Source organism: Neofelis nebulosa, chromosome 4 (genome assembly GCF_028018385.1).
Source record: "Neofelis nebulosa isolate mNeoNeb1 chromosome 4, mNeoNeb1.pri, whole genome shotgun sequence".
Classification (NCBI taxonomy): Eukaryota; Metazoa; Chordata; class Mammalia; order Carnivora; family Felidae; genus Neofelis; species Neofelis nebulosa.
The window spans coordinates 108701766-108714886 of NC_080785.1; the positions used below are offsets into that span (position 1 = coordinate 108701766).

Genomic DNA, 13121 nt, shown 5'->3' on the forward strand with positions numbered 1-13121 from the left:
GTTAGAGACACAGGACACAAGAGGAAAGGAAATCGTTCTAGGGGAGATATGGCTGCTCCCTGAGGAGAGGCAGGGCCCGCATGTGGGGAACAAGGCTCTGACCCTTTACACAGTTCCTGGGACCTACTCCTTCCCTGCTGGCCAGAGAAACGGGCACAGGGAAATGAGAGAGGGGCCAAAGCCCAGGCCTCCTGGCTGAGGAGTGAGTGTCCTGTGGCCCAGGAGGGCAGGTGGAGGCAGAAGAGGCCTCTCTCAGCCCTGTGCCTAATGCCCTTGACAGGAGGCCTGAGGGAGAGGAGATCAAGGAGAGGGGCAGGAACAGGTTACACCTGGTCTGTCCCACCTGTTAGTCTGAGCATAGGCTAAACCTGCTTCAACAAAAAGATTCCAACATGTGGCACCTGAAAATAAGAGAGGAGCAACTCCCTACTGTCAGGATGTCAGCTGTCCCAGCCTGATCTAGACAATCAAAAGAATCCCTATGTTGGAAAAGGCATTGCTGGGTGTGATTTTTGTTTTCATTTTGTTGGATATGGTTGCCAAATAGGCTTCCAAGAAGTCCTTTCTACAAAGTGCCAGTCCCCTCACATCTGACAAGTGCCCAGGTCAGGCAATCCGGTGGGAGTTTACTGAGTAGTGTTTCTTCTGTGGCATTCCTCCCGGTGTTCCTGCCGATTTTTCCATTAGATCACTGTCTTTTTCTTATTTATCTGTGGATAGTTTCACAATTACAGGAATTAGACAATTTCAAAATACATCGCAAATATTTTCCCTGGGGTTTGCCTTTTGATTATAATTTTTAACACATTTAAAATGCGAATGTGGTCAAGCTTATCACTCTTTTTCTTCCGTGTCTCCAGGTTTATCGTGACAGACTATGAAAACATTCGTGGACTTTTCAAGACGTTTTTCTGGTTTCTTTTTTAGGTTTGGATGTTTGATCCATCTGGATTGCATTTCGGTGTTAAGGACGGAGGGAGCCAACTTCTATTTTTCCGAATGGCCTGTCAGTGGTACCAACGCCGCTGGACTGGAAAACCTTCCCGGGTTTGAAGCCCTCCACCCTCACCTTCCACCCGGCTCCACGTCGCCAGGTGCAGGAGGACCCCCGCCTGGCCCTGCCCACTGCGGTCGCCGGCTCCGCCCACCCCCGTCGACCCCCGCGGGTCCAGCCCCTAGCTCCGCTTCCACATTCCATGGCTCCGCCCCAAGCCAGTTTCTGCCCTTTATAGCCCCGCCCCCTCATCACTGGACCCGCCCCCACGCCCCGCCTCCGAGCTCTCCAGCCCCGCCCCACCCAGCCCTGGCCTTCCCTCTCCCCGGCCCCGCCCCTAGCCCCGCCCCCTCCGCGCTTCTCGGCCCCGCCCCAACGCCGGCGCTCTTCCGGGTCGTCCCCGGGCGGCTCTAGGCGCTCCTCGAGTCATTTAAGTAAAAGGCGTGTCCTCTCTGGTGCTAATGGCATGGAGGAGGGGCGTCGCGCGCGCGGAACTCGTTGGGAGCCTGGGGGCCTACACAGCGCTTCTGGGGGCCTAAGTTGCCTGCGGCTGGACCGGCTCGCACGAGACCGCTAGGTGCCGCTTCCCCTTCCGGCCAGCCTCCGCCGCCTTCCTTCCGACTTTCGCGTGCCTTCTTTCCGGCGCCCGCCCGCGGCCAGAGCCAGGATGCTTCCGAAGCGGCGGCGAGCGTGGGTCGGGTCCCCTGGCGGTCCTGCCCCCTCCACGGCGCGCTTCCCCGGCGTTGCCATCTACCTGGCCGAGCCGCGCATGGGTCGCAGCCGCCGGGCCTTCCTCACGCGCCTGGCCCTCTCCAAGGGCTTCCGGGTCCTGGATGCCTACAGGTGCGCGGTCGTGGACGAGCTTGTGGCCCAGAGCAGCACCTGCCCGAGGGCTCCTGCCCGGGGCGCCTTCGGGGGCGCTGACCCGGGTATTCCTCGGGGGCCCAGCTTCTGGAGGCTCCTGCTTTGGGATGCCTGGGGGATGGCACCTGCCCGGGGCGCCTTAGTGGGGGGCGTCGCAGGAGGAGCGCGGGGAGGGTGTGGCGCTTACAGCGGACAGTGTCGCCTGTGTGGGTATTGCCATACTGTCGCGCCCAGAGAACACTGCTGCGTGGTGTGAGGGCCTAAGCACAAATTGCTAGTGCTCAGAACTTTGCACGTGACCAGTCACTTTCACAAAAGGTGTTTCTTTACAGCTGAGGATATTGAGATCTAAAATGACTCACCTGGCAGCTGACCCCCCAGGGCTGAGGGGCACCTGAGGTTTTTGGATTCCAAGTTAACCCTGGAACTTCATGCTCACGTGGCTTTTCTCTCAATATCCTCTTCTATGAAAGGGTGCTGTAGTTGGGGCCAGGAGTGTTCTGTAGGACAAGAAGAGAACGTCTGCCAGAGAGAGGCCTTGTAAAGAGCCATAGGGGTGCGTGGGTTTAAGGGTATCAGTGGCTAACAGCCTTCTGCTCTATGTGAGTTCATCTTGCCCCCTTAGCCAAAGTGACGTCACTCCTCGGGGCTGAGAAAGTGACTTGAGGGAGGTCCAAGAGCAGCGATAATGACAGGCTGAGATTAAAGAACTGCGGTTCCCATAGGTTTGAAGTGGAAAGATCCAGTCCTCCTGCAGCTTTTTTTTTTTTTTTTAAGTGAATTAACCATTTTCAGTGGTTAGACCCACTCTGGAGGCGTGTTTAATGTACTGGATGCTAAGACCTTTTGCTTATTAGCTTGTCTAATCTTTGTAACAACCCTACCCAGTGGATATGTTGTTATCTTCTTTAAAGAGGAGGAAATCAGGGCAGGGAAAGGGGATGTGCTCAGGGGCATGCAGCATGTATGTGGCAGAGCTGGGGTTCAAACCCCAGCAGTCTGGGTCCCAAGCACTTATGGAGGCCCACTGGTCCTGCCCACTAGAGAAGAACTTTCTCAGGGGTCAGAGGAGAGGCAGACAGACGAGTGGACACGACCCTGGACTGGGCTTACAGTCACAGGTGGAGCAGACAGGCACGGCTCTGTGGGGTCCTGGAGCGCAAGAGGGGTTCACGTGCCAGAAGAGGTTCTCTGAGGACGTGACATTTGAGGAATGAGTGGGTGCGCACCAGGCAGAGGGGAGAGGGGCAAAGGCCAGGAGGTGTAGAGCGAAGCAGGAAGGACCTCTGGGCATCACCCCCTCCCCTCTCTCTGCCCAGCTCTGAGGTGACACACGTGGTGATGGAACAGACCTCAGCGGAGGAGGCCAGCACCTGGAAGGAGCACAGGGCGGTGGCAGGCTCTCCGCAGGGCCGCACCAGCCCAGTGCTGCTGGACATAAGCTGGTTCACGGAAAGCATGGCAGCTGGGGAGCCCGTGCCTGTGGAGCCCCGGCACTGCCTGGAGGTGAGCTGGGGGGAGGGCCGCAGGGGCAGGCTTCGCCCGGCGGGTCAGGTGAAGTGTCATCACCGGCTGCCGTTAGATGAAATGGGCAGGAGGGCTCAGCTCAGGCCACCGGGGACCCTGGGAGGCCAGGCCATCCTGGCTTCTGCTGTCACCTGGCATAAACTCTTGGGATCCACCTGTTTTTAGCACATTCAGGCCTTTCTTGCTCAAGTAGTGAGATGGTACCTCCTCGTGAGACAGCGGGACGCTGTCCTCAGGTGCTGTGTGTCTGTGGCTTCTGTCTGCCTTGGTGCTTCCTGGTGAGCAGAGCTGGGGTGAGGGGATGGACTCAGAGCCAGGCTCTCCATGTTCAAGCCCCACGTCCCTGTCTATGAGGTGGAGTGACCAGCACTCTGAGCCACGTGACAGAGAGGGCTGGGGAAGTGGAGCACAGGCTGCATGTGCAACGACAGGAAATGTCCTCCGTCCTCTGCGGGAGCTGCTACTCTGGCCTGAGGAGCCCTCCTCGGCCTTCTCTGCAGGGCAGGGCTGCTCTACGCCTTCTGTCCTGGGAGCCGGCCCCGCAAGCCCCGCAGCCTCCAAGTGGCCTCTGTATTGCCCATCTGCAGGTGGCCGTGCCCGGGAAAGGGCTGCCAGGCTCAGTATGGATGCCACAGTATGCCTGCCAGCGCCCCACACCCCTCACACACCACAACAGCAGCCTCACGGTGAGCCCCGGGCTCCCAGCCTCCCTGGGATGGGCCCAGGCCTGTTCCTGTGAGCACTGCCACTCTGCCCTGCCCCAGCCTGGGGACGGGTGGTGGAAGGAAGGGTGGGGTGGGGTACCCTTCCCCTCACCCAGGCCCCCTCCTCGCAGGAGCCTCTGGAGATGCTGGCGGAGGCGGCTGGCTTTGAGGGCAGTGAAGGCCGCTTCCTCTCCTTCTACAGAGCAGCCTCGGTGCTCAAGGCCCTTCCGAGCCGGGTCACAGCCATGAGCCAGCTGCAGGGGCTGCCCCACTTTGGAGAACATTCCTGCAGGGTCATCCAGGTCGGTGTTCACCACCCTTAGCAGGGTGGTTGAGGAGAGGAGGGAGTGCAGGCGGTTGGTGGTTAAGTCCAGCCGTGGAGATTTCCAGGCTGAGGCAGGTCACCCTCTGCTCAGATTCTTCATCTGTAAATTGGGGCCACACGATGTGGCTGAGAGGGACCGGACAGGACTGGTAGCTGGCACTGTTGGCATCGGCCCAGCTGTCCAGGACGGTAGAAGAGAACCCATGACTATAAGCACCACTTCTTAAAACACAAAGTATTTGGGGCACCTGGGGGGCTCAGTTGGTTAAGTGTCCGACTTTGGCTCAGGTCATGATCTCATGGTTCATGGGCTCAACGATCTCTGTGCTGACAGCCCAGAGCCTGGAGCCTGCTTCAAATTCTGTGTCTCCCTCTCTCTCTGCCCCTCCCCTGCTAACGTGTTTTCTCCCTCTCTCTCTCAAAAATAAACATTAAAAAAATTTTATTTTTTTTTTTTTATTTATTTTTTTTTTTTCAACGTTTTTTTATTTATTTTTGGGACAGAGAGAGACAGAGCATGAACGGGGGAGGGGCAGAGAGAGAGGGAGACACAGAATCGGAAACAGGCTCCAGGCTCCGAGCCATCGGCCCAGAGCCTGACGCGGGGCTCGAACTCACGGACCGCGAGATCGTGACCTGGCTGAAGTCGGACGCTTAACCGACTGCGCCACCCAGGCGCCCCAACATTAAAAAAATTTTAAAACAACAACAACAAAGTAAGGACCCAAAATGTTAAAATGTATTTTTGTACACTTATCACTGAGCGAATATATTGTGACAAAAAGACTTTTGAATTCAGTTAAACTTTTAAAGGAAGTCTCATTGAATGCACCGCCTGTGTTTTGAAAAGCAGTGTTTGGGGCGCCTGGGTGGCTAAGTTGGTTGAGCGTCTGACTCTTGGTTTCAGCTCAGGTCATGACCTCATGGTTTGTGGGTTTGAGCCCTGCGGACAGTGCAGAGCCTGTTTGGGACCCTCTCTCTCTGACCCTCTCCTGCTCACACTGTCTCTCAAAATAAGTAAATAAACTTTAAAAAAAAGAGAGAGAAAAGTGATGGTTTCCCTGTCCTGGGACTTGTAACTCATTTGAGAGCTGGCCTGTCCCTGGGCCGAGGGGCTTTGAGGCCAGGAGATTTGGTGGCTTCCTGGGCACAGTCTCTCCTCCAAGTCCCCCTGCATCCTGACTGGATGAAACTGCCCTGTGGAGTGTTGGGGTTCCGCCTGCTGCCTGGGCCCCAGCTCTTGTCTCCAGTCAGGCTGACTGTTCTGCTTTGTTCCCCAGGAAGTGCTGGCACGGGGAGTATGTGAGGAGGTGGAGAGAATCCGATGCTCAGAGAGGTACCAGACCATGAAGGTACGTGTGGGGCAGACCCTGGTGGGCACATGGAGCCCGTGGCCCTCCCTCAGGTGACAGCACAGCTCCAGCCACAGACGGGAGGCCAGCAGGGGCACCCAGGGGTCAGAGAAGGTCTCACTGAGGAAGTGGCAGCTAAGTTGACACCTGATACGCACGAGGCAGCCAAACAGAGTGGGGCCTGGAGAAGCTTGTTTTTAGCACAGGGAATTTTCTAGATCACTCAGCACTGTCTGCTCTGATTGGACCATCCGTGGGGTGTTCTCAAGCATGTTGTATGCTCTGGCATCTTAAACAGAGCAAACTGGACAAAATGTAACCACCTCCTGGGTGTCACAGGGCCACTCACCCTTGCACGGTCTCCTCGTGTCCACAGTGCATCTTCCGCTGTTCCCATCTGACCTGCTGACACCTGTCGCGTCAGCAACCTGTTGGGGGAGTGGGTCACGATGCTCCGGGAGGTGGCCCAGAATGTTGTGAGGGGCAGTGGGGGCTTCAGAGAAGGACCAGAGCCACATGTGACACACGGAAGGCCCCAGGTAGGCAGAGGACGGGAGTGTATGGGCCACATGGGAGTTAGTGGATGAGCACTGATGGAAGGCAGGGCCCTCACCTCTCCCTGGGCACCCAGAGGTCACCCAGGCCAGCAGAGAGGTGGGTTAACGATTAGAAGTTTGTAGTCATAAAGCAATAGGTTAGGTTGTTCTGAGCATTTTTTTCTGGCAGGACCCAGCTGGTGCTCTTGGTTCAGGGGATCAAGGGAAGAGTGGGCAGCATAGCCCAAGAAGGGCAGGGCTGCAGACGTCCTGCAGGAAGCAGGGCCTAAGGATCCACTTGCTGCCGGGTACTTCCCCTATTCTGCACGCTGGCTGCTCTGCTGGTTGAGACCTGGCCTCAGAAGGTTCCCTTTCCATGGGTTACAGCCTCCACCACTGCCCAGGCCGGACCTTCTGTTTCAGTTCCAGAAATCCCCAGGGAGGGGATTGGCTGGCACAGGGCAGGTGCCCACCTCTGACCGACAAGCTGTGGTTGGGGAGGAAAGAGGTGATGGGCTGGGGCTGGGGTCCGGGCCGCCCTGTGTGGGAGCCCCGTGTGGCAGGCAGTCCCCGGCAGGAGGTGGGCTCCCATGTCTGTCTTCCAGCCCCAGGCTTGCATTTCCTCCAGCTCCTGCTACAACGACCCTCTGGTTGTTAACTGCCTGTTGTTTTGGTGTTTGCTGAGGAGCAGAACGAGGGGAGGCTCCGATTGCTCTTAGGTGGGAGCGGCCACTGGATGGGAGCTGTGAGCTGTCTGTGTGGGATGCTGGAATCACAGGCTGGAGCTGCGGGTTCTAGGGAGACCGAGGCCCTCTGGGGGAGGTACACACGGGGTCTCTTTGTGCTGTGCACCGTGAGGCTGGGCTGCATAGCCGGGCTCGGGGATTGGATCCTGTCTGTACTGTCACTGTGTGGCCTCGGGCAGCTTGCTCACACTTGAGAACTGTGAGTAGGGACGGCACCTGCCAGGCCACGGGGTGGGGCTCAGTGAGGCCCTAGTGAGACGCTGTGGCGGTGCTGGCCTGGGACAGCACCCCCTTCACAGACTGCTGCTGCTGTCTGCATCTTCTGAAAGGGCTCTGCTCCTGACCATGCGCTCATGCCCCAAACAGCTTTTCACCGGGATCTTCGGGGTTGGGGTAAAGACTGCTGACCGGTGGTACCGAGAAGGGCTGCGGACCCTCGACAGCCTCCAAGAGCAGCCCCAGAGGCTGACCCAGCAGCAGAAAGCAGGTGAGCCCTGTGAGAAAGGACAGGACCCTGGGCTCCCACACCATGGCACCTTCAGCATGGACACAGGGCATGTGCGGATGACTGCCTGGATGGCAGGGAATGGGGTCAGTGCAAAGGGCCATGGTGGCAGGCAGGCCTCTCTGGTGGCCTCCCTGGGTCTCCACCCAGTGGAGTCTGGATCCACTGCAGCCCTTTCGCAGTGAACAGTGATGGTCACAGTAGCTGCTGTGACATTGAGGCCTCCTAGTGGAACTCAGATCTGGACCAGGCCCCTTACTACTTCTTACTGCTTCTCCTTTTTTTTTTTTTTTTTTTTAATTTAAATCCAAGTTAGTTAATATACAGTGTAATAATGATTTCAGGAATAGAATGTAGTGATTAATCACTTACTTATAACACCCAGTGCTCTTCCCTATAGGCACCCTCTCCTTAATGACCATCCCCTTCTAGCCCATCTACCACCTCCCCTCCAGCAACTCTCAGTTTGTTCTCTGTATTTAAAAGTCTCTTACTATTTGTCTCCTTCTCTGTTTTTATCTTACTTTCCCTTCCCTTCTCCTATGTTCATCTGTTGTGTTTCTCAAATTCAACCTATGAGTGAAATTGTGATATTTGTCTTTTTCTGACTTATTTCACTTAGCAAAATACACGCTAGTTCCATCCATGTTGTTGTAAATGGTAAGATCTCATTCTTTTTGATAGCTGAGTAATACTCCATCGTATATATAAATCACATCTTTTTTATCCATTCATCCATTGTTGGACATTCAGGCTCTTTCCATACTTTGGCTATTAAAAGTGCTGCTATAAACATTGGGGTGCGTGTGTCCCTTCGAAACAGCATTTTTGTATCCTTTGAATAAATTCCCAGTAATGCACTTGCTGGGTTGTAGAGTAGTTCTATTTTTAATTATTTGAGGAACCTCCAAACTGTTTTCCAGAGTGGCTGCACCAGTTTGCATTCCCACCAACAATGCAAAAGAAATCCTCTTTCTCTGCATCTTCACCAACATCTGTTGTTGCCTGAGTTGTTAATGTTAGCCATTCTGACAGGTGTGAGGTGGTATCTCATTGTGGTTTTGATTTGTATTTCCTTGATGATGAGTGATGTTGAGCATCTTTTCATGTGTCTGTTGGCCATCTGGATGTCTTCTTTGGAAAAGTGTCTATTCATGTCTTTTGGCCATTTCTTCACTGGATTATTTGTTTTTTGGGTGTTGAGTTTGATAAGTTCTTTATAGATTTTTGGATCCTAATCCTTTATCTGATATGTCATTTGCAAATATCTTCTCATATTCAATTGATTGCCTTTTAGTTTTGCTGACTGTTTCCTTCGCTGTGCAGAGGCTTTTATCTTGATGAGGTCCCAATAGTTCATTTTTGCTTTTGTTTCCCTTGCCTCCGGAGACGTGTTGAATAAGAAGTTGCTGCAGCCGAGGTTAAAGAGGTTGCTGCCTGTTTTCTCCTGTAGGAATTTAATGGTTTCCTTTCTCACATTTATTCACCCATTTTGAGTTTATTTTTGTGTATGGTGTAAGAAAGTGGTACAGCTTCATTCTTCTGCATGTTGCTGTCCAGTCTTCCCAACACCTTTTGCTGAAGAGACTGTTTTTCCATTGGGTATTCTTTCCTGCTTCATTGAAGATGAGTTGACCATAGAGTATGTCCATTTCTGGGTTCTCTATTCTGTTCCATTGATCTGAGTGTCTGTTTTTGTGGCAGTACCATACTGTCTTAATGACTACAGCTTTGTAATACAGCTCCGAGTCCGAGATTGTGATGCCTCCAGCTTTGGTTTTCTTTTTCAAAATTACTTTGGCTATTCAGGGTCTTTCTGGTTACATACAAATTTTAGGAATGTTTGTTCTAGCTGTGTGAAGAATGCTGGTGTTATTTTGATGGGGATTGCAGACCCCTTACTTCTGATTCCAGGAAAGGGAGGCTGTGTCTGTGCCCTGTGCACACCTTGCTAGCATGGGGCCCTGGCCCACTAGGTGATGGGGACTTGTGTGGCAGGAGAGGCTCAGTACAGGGCTTGCATGGGAGGTGGCACCATGTGGTGGAATGAACATGAACTTGAGAGTTTGTCAGGCTTGGGTTTGAGTCCTGTCTCTGCAGCTTACTAGGTAGGTGACCATGGCCCTGAGACTTAACTTCTCTGAGCCTTGGTGACATTCTCCACAAATCATGGGGCTCTGTGAGCTCCTCTTTGTGAGGCCAGTGGGGAGTAGGTGTTAATCAGTGTCTCTGTCCTCTCCATGTGGCCCGGGGTGGGGGCCCCATTCGAATTGTTCCGCAGCCCAGCACCCACCACTTCTTTGAACATCTTCCCTCGGGCTGGGGGTCGTGGGAGGGTTGCCTGGTCAGTCCACAGGAGGTGAGACCCATGGAGTCACGTGTCCAGTGGAACATTAAGTGATATCATCATTGATTGCACTCAGTCCCCTCTCCCCATGGTGCCGGAGAGTTGGAACCGCCAGCAGCACTTAGCCCGGCCACATGCTGTTACTCCCCACTTAGACTTCTCATTGTGTAGAAAGGCCAGTGACACTCCCATGGGTGGGGGGGGGCGGGGAGATAGGACTACAGTGAGGGGTTCCTGAGTGGCAGAGCCACCTTCTTCACGTGTTTATCGCTTTCTGGGCCATTTTATGGATGGGAAAACCAAGGCATTCAAAGAGGTAGACTGCGTCGTGAGTGCACTTACATCAGCCTCCTGATGGGATGGAGAAAGTTCTGCAAGACGCTCCCATTGGGGAGAACTGGGCAGGGGGCTCAGGGGCTTCTGCCATTTCTTCCAACTACATGTGAATCTGCAGTTTCCTCTGAATAAAAGTTTACTATTTAAAAGGGAGGAGGGGACAGTGGAGAGCAAGACAGTGGGGTTGAGAAGGTCAGGAGAGCCGCACTGCCCACAGGACTCCGGCACTACCAGGACCTGAGTGTGCCGCTCCAGCGACCCCAAGTGGAGGCCCTGCAGCGGGTGGTGGAGGCAGCCGTGGGGCACATCCTTCCCGGGGCCACCGTCACGCTGGCCGGTGGCTTTCGGAGGTAAGAGGGTCTGACCTGCCCCTCCCACCCCAGTGAAGGCGCCTGAGGAGGGGGCCACAGAGGTGGGCCTTCCCGCACTAGTGGGACCGGGGACAACAGGAGGCCCACGTATCCTGTGTTGGCCCGAACTCAGAGCAGGCCCCCTCAGGGGCAAGTTGCAGGGCCACGACGTGGATTTCCTCCTCACCCACCCCCAGGAGGGCCAGGAGGCAGGGCTGCTGTCCAGAGTGATGCACAGCCTGCAGAGTCAGGTGAGGAGCTGCCTGCTGCCTACCCTGGGGGCTCTGCCGGGACCCGCCCCCCCCCCTCCCCCGCCGGGCACCGCGAACCCCCGCCACACCTGCTCCTCCCCCAGGGCCTTGTCCTGTACCACCAGCACCACCACGGCCACTGTGCAGATGCCGCCTGCCCGCCCCGGCAGAACCACGCCATGGACGGCTTTGAGAGGACCTTCTGTATCTTCTGCCTGCCTTCACCACCAGGGGCTGCTGTGGGGGGCGCCCGGAGGGCCGTGCGGGTGGACCTGGTGGTGGTCCCTGCCAGCCAGTTCCCCTACGCCCTGCTGGGCTGGACCGGCTCGAAGGTAGGGGGCTTGCTACTGGGGCTGGGCGGGGCCTCCCGTCAGGGGCCCCCATACAGACTCGCTTTCTGCAGCATTTCCAGCGGGAGCTGCGCCGCTTCAGCCGGAAGGAGAGAGGGCTGTGGCTGAACAGCCATGGGCTGTTTGACCCCCAGCAGGTGTGTTGCTGGGAGGGAACGGCCTGGCCCCGCCCCTGGCCCCGCCCCTGCCCCCCCCCCCCCCCCCCCCCCCCCGGCACTAAGGCTCCGGCTCCTGTTGCAGAAGAAACATTTCCATGCGGCTTCGGAGGAAGACATCTTCAGACACCTGGGCCTGGAGTACCTTACCCCAGAGCAGAGAAATGCCTGACCCAGCCGCTGGCCCAGTCTGCTCTCTGGAGAGGCAGGCCCTGTGCATGACCTCGGCCGCTGGAGGTCTCCAGGGCAAAGATGCACTGTGGCCCCAAGTCCTCACCCCACACCCAGGCCCGGATATAATGAAATGAGCACACGTAACAAACCAAGCTCTGTTTTTTTTTGTGCTGCTGGCTGCCCAGGGGGCGTGGTGCTGATTCTGTGCAGAGGCCCATCCTGCTGGGTGTTGGTCGGGGGCAGGGCTGTGTGACCCTGGGTCAGTGAGGACCTGAAGGCACCTTCTCTGTGGGCTGGTTGTGGAACTTGAGGTGGCGGATGGCAAGTGCTTTGTGTGGTGGGGTGGGGGGGTTGTCCACCTGCTGTGTGGCCAGCCACTGGGGAGGACAGGGCCCAGAGGTAGGAGATGGGGGCAGGGGGAGAATTTCCAGGGCCCGTCCACCACCTTCCAGCCAGGCTTCCTGTCTCTGCCTCTGCTCTTCTAAGGTCTGTTCTCAGAAGGCCTTTGTCAGCAGGTCCTGTCGCACCCCTCGTTGCTCCAGGCGCACACTCGTGCTCAGCGATTCCAGAGCCTCACAGTGGCCCCCAGAGCCCTGGCCACCCCTGACCACTGGCCTCGTCTGCTCTCCCACTGCTTTGAGCCAGGTGCCTTCCTGCCCCGGTGCCCATGTGAACTGCCCCAGACACCCGCGAGGCCAGGGCAGGTCTCAGCCTTTCCTGAAGGGGCCTTGGCCATGCAGTGTTCTCTGCTCCTCAAATCCCCAGGCCTGTGCCTTTGCCATAGGACCTTCCACTAGAAGTCCTCTCCTGACTCAGGTCTCTGTCAGTTGAGGACTTTCCTGACCACTCGCTGCGTTAAAAAATATATTTTTAAATAACATGCAGACAAATTGATTCTTTTCGGTGTCCCTGTGTACACCCATTCCCCTCCACCTTGCGAGCCCTGGAAATAAAACAGCCAGTTATTGTGCCAGCAAAACAGGTTTGTTTACTTGGGAATGACTGAGGGACAGTAATCTAGGACAAGTAACCTGATAAAACCAAAAGATGGGAACAGGAGGAGGAACAGGAGGAACAGCCTTCCCTTTGGGAAGGGCTGTCATGTATGAAAGTCCGATGGAAATTCGGAGTTCGGGGTGGTGGTTTCTCACGGGCTGGGCTGGTGCCAGGACAAGGACCCTCCTCCTGTGGGCAGCAGGACAGGCTTCCCTGCCTTCCCTGCCTTCCCTTCCTCTGTGCTGTCAGCACAGAGCCTGACCCAGGGCTCAAACTCACAACCCAGGGATCAAGACCTGAGCCAAAATCAAGAGTCGGACAGGGGCGCCTGGGTGGCTCAGTTGGTTAAGCATCCAACTCAGTTTCGGCTCAGGTCATGATCTCATGGTTTGTGAGTTCCAGCCCCGCATCGGGCTCTGTGCTGAAGGTGCCGAGCCTGCTTAGGATTCTCTCCTTCCCTCTCTGTGCTCCTCTCCCACTCTGTCTGTCTCAAAAATTCTCCCTCTCTCTGCTCCTCTCCCACTCTGTCTCTCTCTCAAAAAAAAAAGGTCGGACACAACTGAACCACCTAGGCACCCCTAATTTTCATTTTAAGTAAGCTCCATGCCC

At 55.8% G+C, this 13121-nt stretch overlaps 1 protein-coding gene across 7 annotated transcripts; it reads left to right on the forward strand.

Moving 5' to 3' along the window:
* The first annotated feature begins 1373 nt into the window (after positions 1-1373).
* POLM (DNA polymerase mu) lies at positions 1374-11664 on the forward strand. 7 transcript variants are annotated; one of them, XM_058725698.1, is made up of 11 exons: positions 1374-1837; positions 3178-3364; positions 3973-4071; positions 4221-4391; positions 5695-5766; positions 7415-7535; positions 10454-10586; positions 10720-10837; positions 10942-11169; positions 11241-11324; positions 11428-11664. In XM_058725698.1, the coding sequence occupies exons 1-11, from the start codon at positions 1662-1664 to the stop codon at positions 11512-11514; spliced, it is 1476 nt and encodes a 491-aa protein (XP_058581681.1). In that variant the 5' UTR covers positions 1374-1661; the 3' UTR covers positions 11515-11664. The 7 variants fall into 7 exon arrangements, with proteins under 7 accessions (XP_058581681.1, XP_058581683.1, XP_058581686.1 ...); XM_058725700.1 differs by having other exon boundaries at positions 10963-11169; XM_058725703.1 differs by having other exon boundaries at positions 11069-11169.
* Positions 11665-13121: the final 1457 nt, after the last annotated feature.

Excerpts from the sequence above, each read along its gene's own strand:
- POLM (XM_058725698.1), top strand. The coding sequence starts at position 1,662 with ATGCTTCCGAAGCGGCGGCGAGCGTGGGTCGGGTCCCCTGGCGGTCCT. Across the intron at positions 1,838-3,177 it reads CGGGTCCTGGATGCCTACAG|CTCTGAGGTGACACACGTGG; the intron begins GTGCGCGGTCGT and ends CTCTCTGCCCAG. Across the intron at positions 4,072-4,220 it reads ACCACAACAGCAGCCTCACG|GAGCCTCTGGAGATGCTGGC; the intron begins GTGAGCCCCGGG and ends CCCTCCTCGCAG.